Source organism: Acinonyx jubatus, chromosome A1, assembly GCF_027475565.1.
Source record: "Acinonyx jubatus isolate Ajub_Pintada_27869175 chromosome A1, VMU_Ajub_asm_v1.0, whole genome shotgun sequence".
Lineage (NCBI taxonomy): Eukaryota > Metazoa > Chordata > Mammalia > Carnivora > Felidae > Acinonyx > Acinonyx jubatus.
In genome coordinates this window covers 138,843,656-138,868,787 of record NC_069380.1, presented here as the reverse complement: position 1 = coordinate 138,868,787, position 25,132 = coordinate 138,843,656, and the positions used below count along the sequence as shown (strand labels likewise).

The following is a 25,132-nucleotide window of genomic DNA, read 5'->3' as shown; positions in this document are numbered from 1 at the left end:
GATGAGCACTGAGTAATGTATAGAACTGTTCAATCACTATACTGCACACCTGAAACTAACTGTATGTTAACAAAACTGGAATTAAAATTAAAAACTTAAAAAAAAAGTTGATTTAAGTCTTTGCTGTGCCCTCACTTCCAAATCAGTGAGATGAGGAATTTGAAATAATCTGCAATTGGCCCAGAGATTTCCTGGGAGAACGTAAGCAAGAAAAAGAAATAGTTGCCTCCCTCCTAGGGCCTTGACCCTGGCTGTGGCAGCAACTTTTTCTCAATTCCGCCTGACCATTTACAAAAAGACAGGTGGTTCTTCTCCACTTACACTGCTACCAGTAAGACTGCAAATGAGTTGTTAAAAGTATGTATCCCAGGGGCACCTGGGTGGCTCAGTTGGTTGAGCGTCTGCCTTTGGCTCAGGTCATGATTTCACAGTTCCTGAGTTCAAGCCCTACATCAGACCCTCTGCTGTCGGCACAGAGCCCATGTCAGATCCTCTGTTTCCTTTCTCTCTGTCCCCCCCCCCCCCCGCCAAAATAAGTAATAAAACATTTTTTAAAAAGTATAGTATCCCAAAGTTTATCCAGGAGAAGGTACACAGATAGACTGCATTGGGATCTTACCTTTTGGCTTCCTCTAGATGGCACAGATATTCATAAGCAATGTTCTGCCTCCTCCTCTCATCCATCTCCTCTGCAGAGAGCCTTTCATCATCCACAATAGCTAGAAATAGAGGAAAGCATCACATTACTTTTAAGGGTAGTGTTCATCAAATAAACACTTGAGACAACAACCCGAAAAAACACAGGCAATTCAACACTGAACACTAAGAGACAGGGATATTTAAACATCAGAAAAATAGAAAGATTTGCCTTTGGATTTTACAATATGTCAATGATAGCAAAAATTTAAAAATGCAATACTGAAGTATGGGTTAAAATTACTAAAAAGGATGAGAACAGTCATCATATATCATAGACTTGGTGCCAGAGAATTTTGATGGCCTCAAATCCATTAAAGCATGGTCCACTCCCAACAACTTTCCTTAATAAGCTTGTAGTATTGGTCCAGTGGCTCAGCTTGGACCTTCCTGGAAATTCTGAATTTTAACAAATAATCTATAAGGACCAGTGTTTACCCACTCCTAAAGGGAATTAAAGCTTCTCATCCAATGCAAACCCTAGGTTACAGATGCCAAAGTCTCTAAGATTCGTGCTTCACCTGTATCTTGGCCTTGATGAGGCTAACCTTCCTGGTCAAAAGGTATCCAGAAGAACAAAACAAAGGAGACATCAATTGAGCAGTTTTTAAGCCCCACATTCTTCATTCCAATACAAATATACTTTACAAACTTCCACAATTCAGCTTTACTTTTCTGCAGAGAATACGGCTTCCCCATTTCCTGAGTGTACTTCGCCTGCCCACAGTCTCAACAGTACTCAAGAGCCTCACGGGTCACATCTGCCAACTCTTGGCTGTTCATTTACATGACAAAGAACTTCAATTCTGATAGCTATAAAGTGAATTTGGTTTCTAGTTTGTTACATTATTCATCTAATGAACACGTTGGGGGGGGGCAGGGATGTATGGTTATATGGGGCAGGAATATGAATTTTTTTTTGTTCCCTAGCCACAGCTCCAATCAGCCAATTCATAAATGAGACCCCTGGTTCCAAGCAGAAGCGTTAAGGTGACCCATCCATCCTCAGAAAGGCCAATCCCATGCCATACTGAGGAAGAGTCCAAAATATCATCTTAGCAGACAAGAGGAATTAAGATAAAATTTTGCACTCTTACTGGAGCAAGTACTATGCTAAATATTTTCCAGCCAAAAATAATACCTCAAAGAACTCAAAAGTGATTAAACTTGTATCAATATAAAATATGACAGAATACCATAAACATATAAATATATGTTCGATGCTTATTGAGCATTTACTTTGTTTCAAGTCCTTAGGCAATGTTTTCTATGAACTGTCTCATTTACAGATGTAAATGACACGATGAGGCAGGTAATGTGTCCCACTTTACAGCTGAGCAAATGGGCTGTGAAGTCATTTGCCCACGTGAAAAGTAGAAGCATTAGGGCTAGACATGTGTGGATGGGAGGATGGGGGCGGGGGGAAGAAATACGGAAGAACTTAGAGAAACGTGTCTGTTTATAGAGGAGGAAGAAAAGGAACCTGAAGAAGAAGGAGGGGAGATGTGGAAAGGCACCAGGACAGGCTTGGAGAGAACCACGCTAGGGCAAAAGAAGCAGGAGCCTCCACACGTTCCATCACCTTCTTCCTGTCCTCCCTTTCTACCACTCCCCATGTCTCAGTGTGGTTTCATTGCTTGAAACAGACCAATGATACCAGTGAGGGTCAACAAAGATGTGTGTTCATCAAAATCACCTTCTTTTTCTTAATAAACTCAATCAGATCTAAACTTTAGAAGAGAACTTTCAAATTTAGGAAAAGTACCAAAGCTCTGGAACAGCCCTCCCCTGCACCTCTACCCCAAGACTGCAGGCCTTCAACGTGTCTCCCCTAGACTCTTCTGACAGCCCTCCGACAGCCTCCCGGCCACCACCCCTCCCCCACTCATTGTCCTCACCACCACCAGAAGCACCTTTCAAACACAGTCCTGCTCATTTCGTTCTCCTTCTCCAAACCTTTGATGGATCCCCATGTGCTACAGAACAAAGGTCTAGAAGACCTTCCCACCTCCTCCAACGTGAAACCTGAATTCCATCCCCTCCTTCCAGGCAGTGCTGTGTGCCAGGACCACAACACCACATTTTAGGTTGGAGTGCTTCTGCTCTCCACCTTCCCTCTGCCCTGGAAAGCCATCCTCCCACCTCCGTGTCTTACATCTTCTCAAGCAAAATTCTGTAGATCTGCAAGTCAGGATCCATCTACCTTCCTCAGCACTTTGGTTCACCTTTTTATTACATCACTCATCACAGAAGTTCAGTCACGTCTCCCCCTACGAAATGGGAATTCCTTGCAGGAAAAGACTCTTAACTCATCTGCACGTCCCCATTACATTTATCATGGTTCCTTGCATGCAGACAACAAACATTTCTGAAAAAATGCCTTTGTTAAGTGAGCTGACCCTCACCCCATAATGAATACACTTCTCAAATTATGATTTTCGTATCCCAAGTTTTCCTAGAAGGTACCTGGCATGCCCACATATCGTCACCTAATCTTCCACCTCCAGGGCTCCTAACACGTCATCCCCCGGACACCTCGTGATTGCCAATCTCTCATTTTAACGTCAGTCTAAAGACGGTTTTCCATTCCCGACAGAACATTTTCATCTCATAGTACCTTCAGATACATTAAAGCTTGAAAACAATATAAAACTCCTAGTATGAATCCGCATCATGATGCTACCTTCCCAACTTTTAAGTATGAGTGCAGGGGTCACATTCAAAAGGAGACATTCTTACTGCCACCTTCCTTTTTGGCTATGAATTCCTTCCACCTCAACAAACCGACCCAGGAGGAAAGAGAAGCCTTAGCAGTACTTGGTCCCGAAGCCTCAACCCCCCAACTCCTTCCACAAGCCATGCAAGAATCCACCAGTCCAGGAGAGCTGCAGAGAGGCTCTTAAACTGTGACATCACCCCCATCCAAAGGGAAGACTTAATGTTTGAATTAACACACACACATATATGCCACAAAGCCTTAAACTGCAATCCCAAAGTATTGGCCCCAGCTGATAGAATTCTACCTATCTTGATGGCTCAACTCCATCATCACTTCCTTCCCAAAGTCCCCTGTTTGTTCCCACTCAAAATGTGCTCTCTCCTGGCACCTCCTATATCGTTTCATTTCATAGTCAACTCCTACAAGACACAGTTATGTTCTCACCATGCCCAGCTCACTACCCTGCACAAGCTACATGCTCCATAGAATATATGCTACACAATCTCTCATCAGGAATGATTAACACAAGGACTCTAAAATATCTATGTGGGTAGTTTTATTTGCCTACTTACCCCGAATACAAGAAGGGTATGGTCACTGATGGAGCAAGTCCAGTAACATTTCACACACCTCACTTACCTAATGTTCAATTTATAGATTCTATGGATCAGACATGAGCCAAACCATCAGGGACAAGGCAGTGAACAAACAAAACATGTTTGCCCTCGTGGGGCTTCCTTTAACACATCCCTTCCTTCCCTTCTGATCTGGCCCACCGGGTCACACATCTGGCCACTGCCCTTTCAACCACATCCACTTCAGCCTCACCTTCTTTCCTTCGTGACGTATGGTCAAAGCACATGTTATGGTTATGAGCGTGAAAATGTCTTAATCACAGCAAAAGTAGATCCTTCTGGACCACAGAGGTTGCCTGCAACTATTTCTGCATTATTTAACATTTACCAAGTAGCAACTTCTGATAAGAACCACAGGCATGGATAATAACACTGCCATTTAAAGAGTCATCATGGAACTGATTAACTAATTCACTTAAGCATGACTTTACCACCCATAAATCACTCTTCCATGTTATTCTGTGGTTCTCCTAATCACTCTGAGAAATAGACACTGCCTCCTTCTAGGAAACAGCGGTCATGTAAGGGAAGGGGATGGCATGTAGTTACTTGCTGGGTCAATGGCTGAGCCAGGGCTGGAAACCAGTTCCCTGAACACAGCAGCCCCTGCCCTTGCCCAGTGCCGTGCTGCTGCTAGATCTGAGTGAGCCAGGACAGGACAGGTTCTGGTCACTGCCAAACCCAAGAGCAGACCATTTAAGTGCCTTCAGAATTGCTTTCACCTTAAAACAGCTTGACTAACTGCCATTTCCTCTGAAGTTCATCTTCACTTGCTGCCTTGAACCCTAAGAGACACAAAGATATTGTGAAGAACTTCCAGAAATATTAGCAGCTCACAAAATTCCTCTTGTAACATTAGCAGATGCTGGCTCCAAGATGGCATTTTAAAGCACGAACATGCTACAGCAATCACATTATGGGGCTTATTCAGAGATCTAAGGAGCACAGTAAGTGTTCGTAGAGAAGGTGTTGAAGTAGAACTCTAAGTCATGGAAGGAAACTTGAGTTCATTTTCCAAAGAATACCCACAAAATCTAATGTAAAAATAGCCCAGAGACCTGCTTCATTAAGGAGTTTGCCTGGTCGCTTGTTAATTTCAGCTATCCTACTTGCTCCCTTCACACATAGACACAACAAAGCCACCATCTCCTTGGTATTAAAATCCATTCACTTGTTCAACAGATATTTGAGTGGCTGCTTTGTGTCAGCCTGTTGTACAGACTGGATATAAAGTGACAACTATGATACACAAAGTCCCTCAAAAAGCTTTTACTAGAGTTAAACAATTTTAAGTTTGACATAACTGCAGGATGCTTAGATAGGTGTGTGTCGTGGGGGGGGGCGGGGTGCCTTGGTGGCTCAGTGGGTTAAGCATCTGACTCTTGGTTTGGGCCCAGGTTATGATCTCACAGTTCAGGAGATCAAACCCCACATCAGGCTCCCTGCTGACAGTGTGAAGCCTGCTTGGGATTGTCTCTCCCTCTCTCTCTGTCCCTCCCCTAGCCTCTCAAAAATAAATAAATAAGCTTAAAAGAAAAGATAGGTAGGGATATACTCCCTCCAGTGGAGAGCGGGTCTGCAAGAATCACAAAAATCAGAGTGCCTGTGTGGCTTGGTTGGTTAAACGTCCGACTTCAGCTCACGTTATGGTCTAGCAGTCCGTGAGTTTGAAGCCCGCATCAGGCTTTGTGCTGACAGCTCGGAGCCTGGAGCCTGCTTCGGATTCTGTGTCTCCCTCTCTTTCTGCTGTCCCCCATTTATGCTGTCTCTTTCCAAAAATAAATATTAAAAATTTTTTTTTAAAAAAAATAATCACAAAAATCAGGATTGGGAACCTCTATTTTATGAAATGGTATTATTTAAAACATGTCCCTTTAAGGGGAAACAGGTTAAAAATATGGTATGAAGCACTAATTCATAGAAACATGCTAGACTTTAGCATTTTATATACAGTTATTCTGGGTGACTCAAAATTTCTGAAAGGAACCCTGAGAATCTTAAGTCCTAAATGTGTAATTCAACTCAAATGTCTATTGAACCACCTTTTAAGATTTGGGTCCAGTTTTTAGCTGGGAGAGTAGAGCCAAATGGTTATCTCCCCATTCTCAGAACTTAAAGAATGCTTCCAAGAGATGTATACCCCAAGTAAGGAACTAGAGATAAGAAAATTGATTCCAAGACCCTAAAATGGGCAGGGGACAGGGGTTGGGATACCAAGATGAGAGAACCCCAAGTCCAAAGTTCCCAATAAAGTGAAACACTCAATAAACTTGACCCATGATATATTCTGGCTTCATACCGGGATGCTTCCTGAAGTATTTCACAGCTAGCTGATCTTAAGCTTTTAAGGATCACATGATCCAACTTCCCTAATCTTAATCTTCTTTTGAAAAACAGGCAAACCTGAGGTTGAAGCTATTAGTAACTTGAGGCATATTCTGAGGTCAAGAATCTTCAATAATGGTACAGAGCATCATGCCACGTGTTAAAAACAGTGGAAGTTTTATCAAGTCACTAAAATTATGAGACACCGAGTGCAGGGGTTCGTAACTCATCCATCTCTACCAAGTGCCAGGTAAATAGTACATGCTCAATAAAAGCTGCTGAAGTGATGTGCTCAGCTTTGTGCTCGCGAGCAGAAAGGCTGTGTCCTTTCCAGGTTTAGTCCTACTAAGTCCAGTGCCCTGGTGGTAACACAGCCCTACTGTCCAGATCCTAAGGGAAGGTGAGCTCCAATGCCCGTCCCCCACACTTTTCCTAGAACTTCTCCCCATCACACATTTCTAAGAACTCCCAAGTTATATATCAATGTACAACTTCAGAGGATATTCATGTTAGACAAGGTTGTAAGGGACTGAGGTCTCTTCCTTTAATAAGGGACTATGGTCATGTCCTTTAATAAGCCAAAACCCTAAATCTTCCAGCTAATCATTGGAAGAAGAATTTCCTATGTGAGGAAAGAGTAACCACTCGAAACAACACAGGTTACTTACACGAGTTAGTCTCTAACCAGACACTAATCTCATGTCTCCAGTGAGGTTATTAATGCTCAGGAGACTTAGGGAACTTCTTTGCCACAATTACTCAGGAAAAAGAAATAAACAGTTCAGGCTTTGTGAAAATGGTTAATCCTTTTCTGCAAATATGCTTTAAATGTACACAGCTTTAAGCCCTGCATATGAAAGAGGGTTCTTTGATCTCACTTTGATACAAAAAGTTCCAAACGTGTTTCCCACAAAAATGTTATCATCCTTGAGTGTTTAAAATGCCATTTGTTTCTATCAAACCTGAATCTCTAAACCCCGCACACCTTTTCAGAACAGAGCCTCATTTCTAACTCTCACACAGAGAGTAAAATTAATTTCGGTCCACTGTACAAACCCAAAGAATGTCTCACTTTTTAAAAAAAAATATATATATAATCTACAAATTCAAAGCAGGACATAGAGATTGTTAAGGTCCACCCTGCAGATTGGGATGGGAGGGATCTATCTAGGACTTTGCTCCATTCAGGAGAAGAATTAAAGGCAAAGATTCCTAGATTGGGGATTTATTAATCAATTACTGTTACAAAAAAAATATTTGAGGGACAAAAACCACTTCTTTTGCTACCAAGTAGGCACGAGGAAAATTCCATTCGCTCATTGTCTGCTCCTAAACACTTCAGCAACAGATCTCAATAAGGAAGAAAGGGTTGTCAAGTTTCCAAGGCCAATTTAAAATTTTTAGCTCCAACAGTTAAAATTACAGAAGGAATTGTAAAACCTTTAGTTTGGATGAGATTCTACTATTTGAAAAGAAGAGAAAGGAATTCAACTCCTACTTGTCTATGAACTTTTCATGCTTAAGATGGTCAGTGCAAATGTTTCCTATTAGGTAGAACTAGTCCTAAAATTATTCTCCCTGTTCTCTATAGATAATGAACATTTAGGGAGGCAGGTATTTACCTTAACTCCAATGACCCCAATGCGAACAATGATATTTTATTATTGTTAAACAGATGTAGCAGGTTATATAATGACAGCTCCCTGGGCTTGCTCTCAGGGAGTACCAACTCACTGCTAACACCTTGTCCTTATTCTCTCAAAAACTATCTCAAACAAACCAGAGTATCAGAGATTTCTACAAAGCTGTTTGAGCTTTAGAAGACAATAGGATACTGAGTCTTGGTCTATTTTTTCTTTTACTATTAGGAGAAAATAAATCACAAATACTTCAAGGCTAAGTGCAGGAAAACAAAACAACCTCTTGGTTTTGAATAGGTGTTTTTCCTGCACATTCCATAAGCATGCATTATTTCTTGCATTTCTCTAATCAGCATAAACTCTTTGTGATACATACATGAAAAGTAGTGGAGGGAAGGGACTAAGACTTAATAAGCACTTTCTACGTGCCAGATATGTTACATATACTATCTCAGTCCCTGCTTCCCCCTTTGTGATAGGAATTTGGATGTGTACTTTTCTAGTGGGAAATAAACTCAGGGAGGTTAGGTAATTCAAAGATCATGAAGACAGGTAAATGGCAGAATTGGGATTCCAAACAACGCTGATTCCAAAGTTTTCAACTACACTCTTCTTTCTTGAGTGGTCTTTCAACTCACTTGAGTTGAACCACTCTTGAGTGGTCTTTCAACTACACTCAAGCGTCACTGCCTCCCTGCATCCATTTGATGACTGGCCCAGCAGCCATTAGGCTTTTCTGAGGGTGTTTTTAATGGTATTACTGATATCTTACTAGTCAGCAAATAGATTTATGTGACTTTCTTTTCTTTCTACTGTAAGCCATATAAATTAGTGCTATTTTGAATGAGTAAAGAAAGTAAAATCAGAGGCTTATTTCTTAGAGATGCAGTAATGTCAAAGATAGTCCAACCAAGGGAAAAATATTAAGATACTATTCAGCATTGCCAAATTAGACTTATCAGAACGTAAGGGCAATAACAAGAGCAAAACAAAAACAAACACGTCAGTGACGCTGCTTATGTAACACACAAGCAAAGTCATATGATCAATAAATGCTGGGAACACACCAGAGAAAATCAAACATTTTTATCTCAGGCACCCTCCTTTATTCTACTCCTCTGTCCCCGCAAAAGGCGAGTTTCCGACTACACTGACAAAGACACCTGATGGAAAGGTGTGGGTGAGTGGAAAGGGAAGTGGCTGTGGGGTAAAATATGCCTATAATACTGTCACATTCAGTCATGGATCAGTTAACTAGACACTCAGTTTCACCATCTGTAGAATGGGAATAATGCTACCTGCCCCATGAAGCTACTTTACGAATACTTTTTAAAAATCACATATACTTTAAATGATTTTATAGTTAGGGGTGCCTGGATGGCTCAGTTGGTTAAGCACAGGACTTCAGGTCGGGTCATGATCTCACAGTTCACGAGTACGAGCCCCGTGTGGGGCTCTGTGCTGACAGCTTGGAGTCTGAAGCTTGCTTCACATTCTGTGTCTCCCTCTGTCTCCGCCCCTCCCCTGCTCACACTCCATCTCTCTTTCTCTCTCAAAAATAAACATTAAGAAAATATTTTACAGTTAAACTATAATATAACCAATTATTAAATAAGTTATAAAATATAAAGTTTATGGATATGCATAATAAAGACAACAAATAATCATCTGGTTTTTCAAGGATAATTGATTATACTCAATTTTCCCCTCACTCTGCCTTTAGTGCATATCTCCGATATAACTTGCAAACTGAATGTATCTGAAGTTACATAAATTGAAAAAAAGCAAAATTTGAATTCTTCTCATGTATACACACACTGGATGTATATATATATTCGCTATATATGTATATACATATATATTCAGTATATATATATGTACATAAATACATATGTATATATGTGTACATATATATAGTGGGTATATATTTGTAATTTAAATAATATAAGGTTATGTTATTATATAAACTATAATTAAGGGGGGGAGGGAAAATGCCCACAAGGAAATACCAAATGTTAAAGCACTTGTTCTTAAAAGGAGTGAGCTGGGGTTTTTTCATCAACTTTTTTGATTCATAGACATTTTCCAGATACTCCATACCACTGATGTGTACCATTTTAGTAATGGAAGATTAAATGTGTTTTAATGTTCAGTTGCAGAAAAATAAGAAAATGAGGAACAAGCCTTAATGCCAATTCTGCTGGGAAGCATGCCTTCCATGCACTAATTGCTCCATTGCTCCATAACTTTTAGAGAAGGATCTGCCGACACTGAAAATGGGCAACAAATATTAATAGGCTTAATGAGGAAAAAAGATCACACAAGTTCAAACAAAGATGGCAGACAGGAAGACGACTAATGCCAGGATCTTCTGTCTGAAGGCTCCACCTGCCTAAACGATTGGGTGTGACAAGCTATCTGAGGCAACAGACAGGGTAAGCCCAGAGTGAAATGGAATGAATGGAAGGGGACCTAATCTGAAGAATGAAAAGGCAGCTCCAACATGCCTGTGTGACATGAAACCTCCTGAGTCTGAATTAGAGACAAGACAGAAAAAGGCAGTGATGCTTTCCAAGGGCAGAATCTGGCAACAGAATGAACAGGATGAAGAAAAGCATGGTACGGGGGAAGAAAAAGGAAGCCAAGGAGTAGCCAACTCCTTTCGCGACTTCAGATGGTGGAGGTGGAAATGGCTCAGCACCAGTAAGTCACGCTAATATGCCAATTCACATAAAGGCAAATTTGTACAATTAAAGAGAAAAAAAAAAGTGGAAGCATCCCACTGTTCTAGCAATATACTAAGGAGCCGACTTTCAATCTGAACGTATATTTAGAAGACAAGTTTAATGTAACAGACTCAATTAGAAGGCTATGATGTAGAACAGAAGGGCACTATTAATGCAAGCATATGCTGTTTGTTAGTGAGTGTGAATTAACACATGATTCAGGACAGTCAATTTTCTAACTATGCCAAAAACTCAGCTCTCAAATGGATCATACTGTGCAAACGGAGATATTCTGACAATACAGTCACGGATCGAGAATACATTTCAACCTGATTTTTGGGCTAACACAATTTAGGCTAGTTATTGTGACCAAGAAGTTTCTCTGTTTATAAGAAGGACATGAAAATCACCACCAGTCCACACATTTCAGGTCTGCATGAAATCAGACTCATGAGAAATCATGTGACACCACCCACGGGGCCAATATCAGGCAGCAGGACTTGAACCAATTAAATCAGGCTCTTCTGTCTCATAGCAGTCCTGTACATTTATAAAGTGGTACCATGAAAATTATCTCATACCATTCTAAGAGCCCCATCAGAGAGATGGACAAGTAAAAATTACTTCCACTTGACTAAGACTAAAATGGTTTAAGTGCTTTGTTCCAGGTCTCAGAGCTAGATTACAGAGCTGGTTTGTTCTTATAGACCAACACTTGGCTTATGTTTAGTTTTTAGCAAACTTTTGGAGGTACCCTATTATAGGAGAGAAAAAGTATTTTTATTCTTTTATGTCAACAGTACAGGGAGCAGTAGGAGGAAACAGAATGGCTGAGGTGGGAAGGGAGCGGAGTTGGCAAGAGTGGGTGAGGCCAACGTCAACTCTGCAGGCTGAAGAGAATGTATACAAACCATGATTTTGTAAACTTCTTGAGAAGTGTGTAAAATACCCTGGGAACGGCTCTCTTGTGGGAAAGAATTTACCCCACTTGGGCAACAAAGCTGAAAATATTTTGGTTTTGGCTTGTTGCGTGCTTTTTGTTCGAACACGCAGTACGAGGTTCCAAGTTTAGAAAAGTGCATGTTCTTATAAGCGCAATGAACGAGACTGAGATTTTCACATATTATGCTCCCTTAGTCCAAAACTCAAAAGCTTTATACAACAGTCAGGACAGCAAGCGCATGAAGCAGAATTCATGCTCTTCTGCTTCAGACTTAAATTAATAACTGGTCTCCCTCTGGCATTTCTTTCTTGGCTGGGGAACGGACCATGGTACCATACGTAAATTGCACCACATGTCCACCGCACATGAGAGAAGACAGCCAAAGTGTGTGTCAGCCACCAAGCTCCTGAGAGGATCTGAATACAATTTCAGAGTTAAGTCATCGTTTCTACTTCAGACACGAGAGCCTTGTTAGCATTTGTGCAGCACAAGTGTCCGTGATTATGAAGCCAAGTGAAGCTGGAAACTTACTATTGGTCCACTAGGTGCAAAATGCTGACAGAAAATTATGAAGACGCAGAGTGCTAAAATGCCTTCCAAATGCCTTGTAATTAAAACCAATAAATACAACAACAGAACGTGTTTCTTTTGGTATGTGGCAGTCTCTTACCGATGGCTAAATACTTACAGTGCACGTCAAGGGTAGAGAGAAGGGATGGAATAGGGTGGAAGAAAGGATTCAGTGCCCCTAATAGCTTAAAATCTAACAGAACACGTATTTAATGTGGGAGAAAGGTTAGAAAGCTCCTTTGGAAAAAGGACAAATTAATTATAAGACAACAGAAAAGCCAAGGGGAAGAGAAAAGATTATTCAATAATGGGATTATTCAGGGCCACTGTTCTCCATGACATGTGTTTGAAGCCAGGTTGTAAGAGGGGGAGAGAGGGCTGGGTGGGGAAACACAGCTAGAGAGGTAAATCAAGAACAGGCAAACTGCATGTGCACTTCAAGATGCAGTCTTATGCATTATCTTTGGCCCTACTCCTTAGCCCTCAGAGTTTCCAATCAGCCCCTCGTCACCCTTCCAAGCGTCTCTGAATTTCTTAAGAGGAACAGGGAGGCTCCCCAGGACTCTTGACAGCTGCTTCTAACCAGTGTAGGTGAAACGAGTACAAGTGTCTGATGACAGCGAGAAGATCACATGATAGCTCACAATCAAAGCGCAGGGCAGACTTCCATTCCATTGATAAAAGCTCTCTCAACAAAGCTAACCCGGCACATCTAATAACACACATAATTGCAACAGAATCATATATAGTTCACTGGGCATCAGTTGTTAAAGCAGTGACATAAATCAATGTAATTACTATTAAATACTCAAGCCAAGCTCCTTAGTTTGCCAGTTCACCAGTATTCGGTCAAGAACGATTTGCTTTCCTTTGGAACGTATTCAGCGTTGCATCCCAGGAGGCGGGGATGGAGATTAAGGAGCAAGTCCTAGATCTGCTCTTCAAAATCCATGCTTCCCACGCCCTCTCCTAGTCCACTGTCCACTGCCAACTTGATGCCTCCACTAGTCAGAGAGCCTCGAGCAGCACATTCAATGGTTTTCTGCCCTCTGAGGTGGATTCCTCTGCAATGGACCCAGGCAGCTCCAGACCCTCTCCCATGCCAGCCTTCCTTTCCTGTTGAGATCACACTGGAAAGAATAAGAGTCTAGAAGCAGGACAAAGAGAAGAGGTCCAGAAAGAAAACAAAGACGTCTGTGAATTGCAGCATGTAGAAGCTCTCCTACGGGATTAAGTTAGCAGAGGAACCAAGAGGGAGCCAGTAGAAGCAGCTGGGGAGGCTTTGGCTCCTTCACATCCACCCTTCCGTGCCCCCCGCCCCCCAGGACTCCCAGGACAGTTTCTCGTGGCTCTAATATTATTGCATTTAACCTACAGTGAATCTATGACACTGGTATTATTTACAGTTTACAGATGTGCCAACAGAGACTTGGGACAGCTGAATCATTTGCTCAAGATCACGGCTGACATGTGGGGAACACAGTCTAGCGGCGGTGGGTCTTAACCAGCACAGTGCCTTCAGGAGATGCAAACCTGCCTTTCTAAGCCCTCTCTTGACCTCCATATACTCCTGTGTATTAATGCCTTTTATCATTAAAAAAAAAAATCCCTAAATGCAGAAGAGACTAAACACATGGAAAGAACTGGGGTGAAGAGAAGAATGCAGGGGCAGGGCTCCAAGGCCAATAAGCACAAGTTACCTATTTTCAGTGTCACTCTTTTAGAAATCATCCACTGTGCATTCCACTCCCCCATTTGTGGTTCAGTATTTGAATAGGAGTCCCCACCCCCAAATTTAGTATAGTTGGCATTGAAAGCAGACGTGTCTTGTATACCCTGCTGGTTGCCTGGGTCTGCACCCCGCTGGCACCGGGTTTCACAGCGCAGAGGTCTCAGGCGCTGACCCAGCTCAGCTCACACTCGGCTGCACATGTGCAGGCAAATCTAGGCAGAGAAGCAGCCGGGAGGCGTGGTTCCCGGGGAACATCTCATGGGAGGCAGCGGATCTACTCATCCCATCAGCCCTCCAGCGTCTGCCCCTGCCCTGCATCAGTACCCCTCCTGGTGATCCACAAGGCTCACCGGAACTGCACATGGAATGGGAGGACGGTCTTAGTGCACGGCTACCTGCAGCATCCACTCACACTGTGGGTCCAAGAGGAACCAGAACTTCTCATCCCATCTGTTTTTCCACATCTTTTTTCAGAGCTGAACTGGTTTCATGTTGGATCCTTCTGTTCTTCATTCAACTTATTAAAAACTCTTGGAAGGTAGATGTACTCCAATTTGGTAGATACAACTGAGCAAGCTCATTCTCTACACACTCCAGCACACGAACCAAAAAGCTCTTTGGTTATAAGTTCTTGGCGTGAGCATACCTGTTATGAATCGCCTTTATCCTTAAAAGTAGAGTACAGTGGAAGTTCTGGTGGTGGGGGCAGAAAATACAGAATTAAGGTTTGGGTACAAGTTTTGATGGTAAACATTTTAATTAGTATTTCATTAACCAAAACATTTCCCCAAACTTCTCTAGTTAAAATATCTTTTCTAAATTTTTTACTGTTTGTTTATTTTCAAGAGAGAAAGAGAGAGGGGGTGGGGAGGGACAGAGACAGACAGGGAGACACAGAATCTGAAGCAGGCTCCAGACTCTGAGCTGTCAGTACAGAGCCTGATGCAGTGCTTGAACCCACGAACCGTGAGATCATGACCTGAGTTGAAGTCAGACGCTTAACTGAATGAGGCACCCAGGTGCCCCTCAACTCAAAATATCTTGCTCACCCCTCTCTCTCCTTGAAAAGGCTAAAGCTACAACTTAACCAACACTGATTATTAGACTGGTGTTTGTTAAATAAATACCCCCAATGTTTTTATACGTGAAAAAGCTTACTTTTTAAAAAGTGTTTATTTATTTTTGAGAGACAGAGAGAGACAGAACGTGAGCGGGGGGAGGGGCAAGAGAGAGGGAGACAGACTCTGAAGCAGGCTCCAGGCTCCGCGCTGTCAGCACAGAGCCACATGCAGGGCTCGAACTCACCAGCTGGGAGACCATGACCTGAGCCGAATCTGGCCGCTCAACCGACTGAGCCACCCAGGCGCCCCTACATAAAAAAAGCTTATCTAAAAAAAGAAATAGGATGTGGAGAATTTAGAACCCATGCACACTGCTGGTAGAAATGCAAAATGGTACAGCCCCTGTAGAAAATGGTGTTTCCTCAAAAAATTAAACACAGAATTACCAGGTGATCCAATAATGCCACTTCTGGGTATACAACCCAAACAAGTGAAAGCATGGAGTTGAACAGGTACTGGCATACCCACGTTCAAGGAAGCATTACTCAAAATAGCTAAAAGGTGGAAGTGACCCAAGTGTCCACCAACAGAGAAATGGATAAACAAAATATGGTCTATACATACAATGGAATACAAGATGGCCTTCCAAAGGAAGGAAATTCTGACACCTGTTACAACATGGATGATCACTGAGGACATTATGCTAAGTGAAATGAGCTGTTCCAGAGAAAGATAAATACCACACAATCTCCTATGAAGCACTTAGGATATTCAAAAGCATAAACAGCAAGTAGAAGGGTGGTTGCCAGAGGCTGCTGGGAGGGGGGAATGAGGAGTTGGTATTTAATGGGTACAGAGTGCCAGCTTGGGAAGATGCAATATTCTAGAGATGGATGGTGAATATACTTAATACCACAGAACTGTATGCTTAAAATGGTTAATATGAGAATGATGTGTATTTTACCACGATTTAAAAAATGTTTACACAGCACTTTGTATAATGCCAGGCGTGGTTCTAACATCTTCGCAGATACTAACTCATTTAATCTTCACTATAAAGCTGTGAGGTATGTTCTATTATTATTGTCACCTGAAGCATGATCCTTGCCCACAGTCCAGAGGGGGCAAGCGGCAGAGCCGACAAACACAGGCTAGCATCCCAGCCCCAGTGCCCCACCCTTGACCACTCTGCTACTTGTCAGAAAGGCAGACAGCTGGGCCTGGGGGGGCTTGCCAGCCAATTCCCATAGGAACAGTAACAGATCCGATGGCTTATGCACCACTGGGGGAGTCCTATAGACACCTGCCGGCTCCAGCCTCACAGGGATGAATTTAGGAATATCCAGAGGGCTCACGACATAGAGATAGATCTCGAATCAGATGTGGCCTTTTTCACCAATTCTGTAGAACCAAAGAGTTTCAAATGAGAAATGGCATCTCTCTGGTCTAATTTCCTTTCAAAACAAGAACTACTGCTTAACTATACCGGAGAAGATAGGTTTGCTCCTATACTTACACGTGTCCTTGTACTGCCAACAAGCATACAGGAATCCATGGTTGAAAAGAACCCAATCCCTGCAGGACACAGGATGAAGGTGCAAGGTGTGAGAAGAACCACAGTGAGCACCTCTCTGGGTTTTCCTCACCTGCTAAATGGGAATACTTTTACATCTATCTTCTCTTTAACAGTATTAATGATTTGAGATTAGCTTAAGGTGTGAAAAATATTTTTCAAAAAGTTAAATGATGCTCTCATAATGCCATCCACCTGGAGGCTGTTAAAACAAAATAAAGATCTAAATAAAATACTCAAATAGGTGAAGAATGATCAATGATCACAGCCAGGCCTTTGTTTCTGGCGTTCTCATCGGTTTCTCACACCTTGTTACTCATCCATCAAAAAGGTAACAAGGCATTCAATATAGGGTAGTTCACCTCTGCTCAGAGAAAATGCCTTTCTCTTTTTGTCAGCATCCTGCTTACCTCCCCCAAGGTCTCAATGGGACAGGGGTAAAGCGGACCAGACGGCCCTTGGCAAACCTAACAGCAAAAGTGAACCTTTCTGGCCTACGGCTGCATTTTCCGTGCCTCTTTTCTTGTAGGCTATTTTATGTTGTGTGTATTTCTTAAGAACAAAGACATCCTACTGCATGAGCTCAGCACAATTATCCAAATCAGGAAATTTAATATTGATACAATGCTATTAGCTAACCCACAGTCAAGTCTCACCACTTATCCCAGTAATGAACGTTCTTTATGGCTTTCTGTCCCACGCCATTTCATTGCCATGTCTAACCTCTTTTAATCTTGAATTGTCAGCCTTTATCTTTGTTGATCTTATGTTTTTGAGGATTACACACCATTTTATAGTATGTCTACCAGCTTAGACTTGTCTGATGTTTCCTTAGGATTTGATTCAGAATATGTAGTTTTTGCACTTACCACACAAAACTCAAGTTGTGTGATTTCACAGACTCAAATCAGGAGGCAGGGGATGTTGGTTTATTTCCACATGGATGATGTTAACTTTCATCACTTGGTTAAGGAGAGGTATACCAGATTTCTCCACTATGCTTATACTTCCCCCCCCCCCCAACAAGTAAGTCATTTGTGGGGAGATACCTTGAGACTATATAAATAACCTTTTCTTTATAAAAGTTTCATCCACCACTATCAGCATCTATTAAAGATTTCCTAACTCCATTATTCCTTCTACCATTGGAAGGCTGTCTACTGAAAGGAAGAGCCTACCTTTTCCCATTTTTATCAGTTTGTGGATTTTGTACTCAATGCCCTACCTGTTTTTGAAAAAGTGACAGAAAGAAAAATGCACCAAAGTAAGTTTGGTATGAAAAAAAGAAGTGTTAAGGATTAAAGTTTTACACAGGTATCTCATAAAACTACTCTACAGTTTGCCCAATAGATGTGCTAAAACTGCAGCAATTAAGTCTACAGCTGAACGCCTGCTCTATGACAAACCCTGGGTGTATCTGAGACATGAAATGCCATGTCCCATAACATCTGCCATTTGTTAATTTACCAGGCTTTGTGCCAGTGGCCTGACATGTAATTACTGATCTTCTCCACAACCCTGCTAGACAGAGAACCCTAATTTACAGAGAAGAACATGGCTCAGACAGCTAAGGACTTGCCCAAAGCCCCAGTGCCAGGCAGGCCAGTTTAAGGTTCTAGAACCCATGCTCTTCCATACACAGCTCTGACCCTTTGTATATATACGAGGGGATAATGTTGAACTTTAAAGTTTGTGCATCTACCATAACCTTTGTTTCCACCTGTTTTATGTGTCATAGCTATTATACTGAAATGAGGTTCTATAAAGAGGATTTAAAACTCTCAAAATGATTAACTTGAATGTGTTTTCTCATTATTAACTGTGGCATTCCCATGGTATAGCCTGTTCCAGAGAAAATCTTCAACCAGGACATGGTTTATTTAAGCTCTCAATGAATCTCCTCAGATTGAGGCAGAAAGAATTTTGTCTTTATTCCTGTATCATACTGTTAGATGAATGTGAACTTAGGAGAAAAAAAAAAAAAAGGAGGTGGGAGTGGGGGCCTCTGGCTGAGTAGTGACTCAGGTAAGTGAGACAGGTTTACACACACTCAATGTTTAATCTCTTCATCCCAAGTGAAGGAGGCATGAGTGGCCAGATGTGCTCTCAGACCTGGCCTGTGGCTCTAAAAATGAAGTCAGTGTACTCTGAGTGAAAAAGGACTCACCTTCCTTCCCCTCCCCATTCCATACACCGAGCACGCACAGTCTTCTTATGCATTACTAGAGCTATCCCGTGGGATAAGTCAACCCATAGGCCTGTATTAGGATCAAGACTTTAACTGTTATAACCTAATTTTACTGCAATACCGTTTTCATTAAAGGAAATGAGATCAGGCAATTGGAAGTTAAGAAAGAGTTCTTATAATAAATCATACCATAAGTTTTTATTTTCATTGGAAGGGTGGGAAGAAGAGAATTACAACATCCCCTAAAGAAAATTTGAGAGGTAGAGGAGATATATTATCAACAAGGGTCTTATAGCCCAATCCCTTTTTATAGCTCCCTTAACCTTCCCCACTGGTTTTAGCCAACTTTGTGTTAATGTCTGAGATGGAGGGGCTCTGAGCCCATGCATAAGAATTTCACTACCTCATCTGTGAGTGACCCAGCTTTGGGTCCCAGTTTTTTTGGCCAGTTCCTCTCTTTTTTTTTCCCATGGCCATTCTCTAGCCAGGGGCAGAGTTTTTCAACTCCCCATACTGTGGGTAGAACAGCTCTTTCTGATTTCTAGAGTCAACGGCAGGGAGCGCTGGGTGCCATTTCCCGACTCCTCCCGAGGCCTGAACTTCACTCTCCATGTGCCATCCTTCTCCCATTCCTACTCCACATTCAGGCTTTGAATGCCCTCTTTATTTATGGCAGACGGGGATTTCTCATGCATAACTTCTTAAAGCAAAATTCCTTTGATTTTGATATCTATTATATGTCTGATGCAAGAGGGATGCTTGTCATGCAAGAGGTCCACCAAGTTAACTGGAAGGTAGGGAAGTAAGAAACATTAACAACACTTTGCAAACTCCAAACAGAGGCACCGGAGGTAGTGACTGAATGACAAAGGTACCTGGCTCATTAACATCAGACTCAATAGAAACCACCCCAAACGTGGGGCTGAATCCTAAGTACTAGCTTTGTAAAAACAAACAAACAGAAACAAACAAACCAACAACTCCCCCCCCCCCCCCCCCCCCCCCCCCCCCCCCCCCGCCTGCTCCCTTTCTCTTCTTTCTCCTTCGGTTCCTTTTCTCCATGCCAGGATTTGGATACAACTTCTTCAAAAGTAGGAACTACAGGGAGTTAATTACCGTATCTTTCCAAGAAGAAACTCACTAAAGTTTGATGGACAAGGTCTATGAAGGAATGTGATTACGCACAGGACAGAAGGATCAATGGAATCCAGACTGAAGATGATGATGATGATCAGAGATAAACAAAAAACTCAACATGCTAGCCACTACTTAGCATTTATATAGTGGTACTAGACATTCTCCTAAACCCTTTCATAATTACTTTAATCCTCCCCAAAACTGTAAGGTAGGTACTATTAGTTTCACTTATCAAATAAGGAAACCAAGGCACAGAGCCCTGTGACACTCAGTAGGTATTTGTGGAGCCTGGATGGCACCAGTGCAGCATGGCTCAATGGCCCAGCTTTTTTTTTTTTTTTTTTTTGTAATAATTATTTTTGAGAGAGAGAGGAAGAGAGTGAGCGGGGGAGGGGCAGAGGGAGAGGGAGACACAGAATCTGAAGCAGGCTCCAGGTTCTGAAATATCAGAGCCTGATGCAGGGCTCGAACCCACAGACCAGGAGATCATGACCTCAGGCAAAGTGAGATGCTTAACTGATGAGCCACCCAGGGGCCCCTCAATGGCCCAGCTCTTAACCATTAAGTTATGTTGCCTCAAAGAGCGGTCTGGTTATAAGGCAATAATGGGCAGTGAGAGGAGGAGACTCAGGTAACATAATAAAATTCTGGTATTTCTAAGTCAAGAGATCACACATAGAAATAAAATATGTTACCTTCCAAAATAACTGGCCAAGAAGCTCTATGTTCATTCCAACTTGGATGCATTACTGAGCACATGTTTAGATGCTCCTTTTGGAATGCCCTTCAACTTAATTATGCATTTCTTTTAAATGTCCTGAAACTTGGTCCTTAAAGATAGGATCAGATGTTTGCCAACAACCACTAGTCAACTTGAGCCAAGCCTAGAAAATTAAGTGGCAAATTGAACATTTTATTACTTTAGATTTTTTCCCCTTCCTGATAAAATAATCCTGATGGCAATTCCCAAAGAAAGTAACAAAAAACTCTGAACTACAGAGGTTGAATTGAAGTACATCACTAATTTAAAAGTGCAGGAGATAGTTTGTTGTTTAGCATCCTAACAATGTTCACATGCAACAGGTGGCCAACTTCCCTCAGGTTTCTCTTCAATTTCGAGATGATAGTAAGAATCTCTAAGTCACTACAGGCAAATAGTAAAACAGTGAGTTTAAGAATCAGGCTTTGACACAAAATAGACTAGATTCTAACCCCAGTTCTGTTATTCACTGATATCTAAGCCTCAACTTTTTCATTTGGGATATTGTCTAGCTATTCAGGGTACAGGCAGGAAAGAAATGGTACTCAAACAGGGTAAAGAAAAGAGTTTAATGACAGCACGATTTACAAAAGTATGAAAAAGGTAAGGGAAACTAGCAAGGATTTGAGGTCCCCAGGAGCTAGCCACAGTGGAGCGCTATCACCCTCCCTAGGTCTGACGGGACAAGAGGACAAAATGGTTGCATCAAGAACTTAATTGCAGCAACAGCAGAAGAGGGCCATCTAACAGGAGTTGTGTCTTTTGGCAGAAGAACTCAGCACCACCTCTAACCAACAGCCTGGGGAAGGTGGAAGCGAGGAAAACACACATGGTGACTTATCTCCCAAACGCCAGAGGACAAGGGAGCCTATAGACTATCCATAATGGCCTGCCTGCTAGGGAACAGAGTATGATGGATTGGAAGCAGCAAATTACCCAGCTCCATGTTCTAAGCCAATCCTCTCACAACCCCTTAGTTTATGTCTCTGTCTGTCCTGCTCAATGGTAAATGCCATAAGGACAGGAGACATCTGCCAAGCGAGGACACAGCTGACTCACTGGCACAGGTTAAGTCCCTCTTACCAGCTCTCGTTATGATATTACTTTAAATAATATCACTGTTTGAAAAATAAAATGTGATTGGATTGTGTGCAAGACAAGAAATAAGTAGAGGGCTTACACACCTTTAAAATACAGATCCAAATCTACATTTGTGCTTATGCCCTGTTCTATTAGTTTGAGAACTATTCGATGCTAAAAAAAAAAAAAAAAAAAAAAAGGAGCAAAAACAACAAAAAACAAAAAATATCAACGACAAACCCAACCCCAGAATACTGTCTTAGAAATAAACCCGTTTAAATCTTATTAAAGCTGTAAATCTTTTCTAATGCTACTGAATTTCCCCAATTTGATTATATGAATATAGTTAATTTCATTTAAGAGAGAATGCAAGATTACATGATTCCACTCAACATGAGTATGTCTGTCTACTCTTAACTTCTACTAAAGGCATTATGGAAAGGTCACTTGGAATCACCATGCATTTCAGGAACTGTGCTGCCAGTGAGCAGACTTTCTGGTGAAGAGGAGAGAATGCAAAACTAATCAACAAAGAGATTTTCTTAAATCTGGCTGGCAATGACAATGTACTGCAGACCAGTTCTTTCTTGTGCAATACCACACCTACTGCATCTCTACCTATCATAAAACACAAGGAAGGCAAGATTGAACAGCAGGCCCAGGAAGCCACCAATTCCCTCTCCTGACTTACATGTTTACCAAGTCAACTTTACTACATTTTGAAGGTTAAAATCTCACATAGCAAATCATAACAGCAATACAGGCGTACTAAAATCACTATCAAATTTTTTAATTTCACACAGTATTATTCACACAGTTTTCATTTTCTAATGTATACATAATACGCAAAGAGAAGACAACATTTCCTATGAACCAAGAGCCAGGACTTAGACAAACTGGTCCAGACACAATCCATATCACAAGGAGACACTCAAGAGTAAAGTCTAAGTGCTTGTGCCCAATTAAAGTTTCTTTATTCTGAAATGTCCTTTTCAGATTTTAACAAAACTCCACCCCAGCTTATTAAATGGGGGAATCAGAGAGGCAGGCACCACAAAGGCAGACCATAACATTTCTACAATAATAGATAGTTTTCTAGAACAGGCCCCAAAGGATTGAAAAGTATGGGTTGTGAACACTGAGGTACCTGGGAACATCAAAACCCCAAGAAATAGGTTCCGTTTCCCAGCTATCCCCTAGGACTTTCTAAATTTGCAGAGTTAACTAACTGTGCCAACAAAGGGTAGGAAAAAGGAAAACCAGGAATTCAACTGTGCAAATTCAGGCAAGTCACTATTAATCTCCAATAAGGACAACTTGGATCATGAACAGCTCACAACCATGAGGTGATACTGGGGAATAAAGTTTGACATGGGGCCAAGACACTCTGAGACTAGCAAAACAAAGTAGGACAGGGTGGGAGAGCGCAGCTTTGTGTGGGGGGAAGAAAGCACCGACACTGTGACTGAGACCTGCTCATGAACCAGTATGACTATGACAGGGGACAGTAGTAATTGGCTGGATTTAATGGACTCAGCATGTAACGCTAGGTTAGAAACTAGAATAACTCAACATCAAACATGAAAAGTATGCCTGTCACCCCAAACTTTATGCCACTATTTTTAGGTTCATAATATGAACAGGTAAGTAATAAAACACTTAAATTCAACATTGTGCTCAGAAGAATGCTCTTCTTCTGCAGACTTCTAATAAAAAAATCCCTCGCATGTTCGGGGCGCCTGGGTGGCTCAGTCGGTTAAACGTGCGACGTCGGCTCAGGTCATGATCTTCATGGGTTCAAGCTCCACGTTGGGCTCTGTGCTGACAGCTCAGAGCCTGGAGCCTGCTTCTGATTCTGTGTCTCCCTCTCTCTCTCTGCACCTCTCCCCCACTCACAATTTGTCTCTCTCTCAAAAGTAAATATACATAAAAAATTTTTTTGAAAAATCCATTGCATGTTGAATCAAAACATACAGTATGATTCGTTAGTTTTCAGCACTAAACAGAAGTCGATCCACATAACTGGTTTTATACAAACTACTGACTATAAAATTTCAATAGCATAGAACCATAGAGAGTAACAAGTGAGTTGTCTCTCCTTCATACCTGAGACCCACCCACATCATATTCTTGTCTTCATTACAAACCCCCATAACAGTTTGGTGTGATTCCTTTAAGACTGTTTCCTAAAATTTTCACATATATGTACAGACTACAGTAAAACATTAACGAATCATTGGATACATGTTTTTCTGTAAATACTATTTCCACTTAATAGATGGATATATTTCCATGTCACTCCATATAGAGCTACATCATTCTTTTCAAAGACTGCAGGATATTGCCAATACACAGATTTCATAAATTATTTAAACCACTCCTTAAACACCAACCTCTTAGGTTGGCTTCAATTTTTCTATTCACTTCAATTATTTTCATTGTTTTTGAAAACTGAAGTTTAGCTGATATACAAGGGTACATTTGAAATTATTGTCAAATGTACCACACAGTGATTTGACAACTCTATACATTACACTGTGCTCACTACAAGTGTTAGCTGCCATATGTCACCATATAATGCTATTACAATACCACTATGTACCCTGTGCTGTACCTTTCATCCCTGTGACTTACTCATTCCAGAATTAGAAGTCTGTACCTCCCACTTCCCTTCACCCATTTTGCCCATCTCCTTCCTGGCTAGCGATCACCAGTTTGTTCTCTGTATTTATGAATCGGTTTCTGCCTTTTTTTCTTTAGATTCTACATATAAGTGAAATCACTTGATATTTGTCTCTCAAAGACTTCTTTGACTTAGTGTAATAGTGTCTAGTTCTTTCCATCCATGTTGTTACATATGATCTTATTCTTTTTCATGGCTAACAATATATGTATATGTGTACACATATACGTATAATGTGTGTATATACTATTTCTTTGTCCATTCATCTATCACTGGACATGGGATGCTTCCATATCTTGGCTATTGTAAATAGCAACAAACATAGGGGTCCATATGTATTTTCCAACTAGTGTTTTCATTTTCTTTGGGTATAGTCAAATTACTGAGTCATATGGTATTTCTACTTTTAATTTTTTGAGGAACCTCCATACTGTTTTTCACAGTGACTGCACCAATTTACATTCCCAAGTGCATGAGGGTTCCTTATTCACCACATCCTGGCCAACACGTGCTACTTTGTGCTACTGGCCATTCTGACTGGTGTCCAGTGTTAGCTCATTGTGATTTAGATTTGCATGTCCTTGATGGTTAGTGATGCTGAGCATCTATTTATGTGTCTTTCAGCCATCTGTAGGTCTTCTTTGGAGAAATGTCTATTCAAGTC

General features: G+C 41.4%; 1 protein-coding gene across 2 annotated transcripts in view; it reads right to left on the bottom strand.

Moving 5' to 3' along the window:
- The window catches only part of IQGAP2 (IQ motif containing GTPase activating protein 2), a 292,655-nt gene that overhangs the window by 242,061 nt on the left and 25,462 nt on the right, over positions 1 to 25,132 (bottom strand). For both annotated transcript variants that reach the window (XM_027039688.2, XM_027039709.2), the window contains one exon: positions 620 to 719. In XM_027039688.2, the coding sequence (XP_026895489.2) occupies positions 620 to 719 (100 nt within the window). Of the gene's footprint in view, positions 1 to 619; positions 720 to 25,132 lie in introns of those variants that run through there.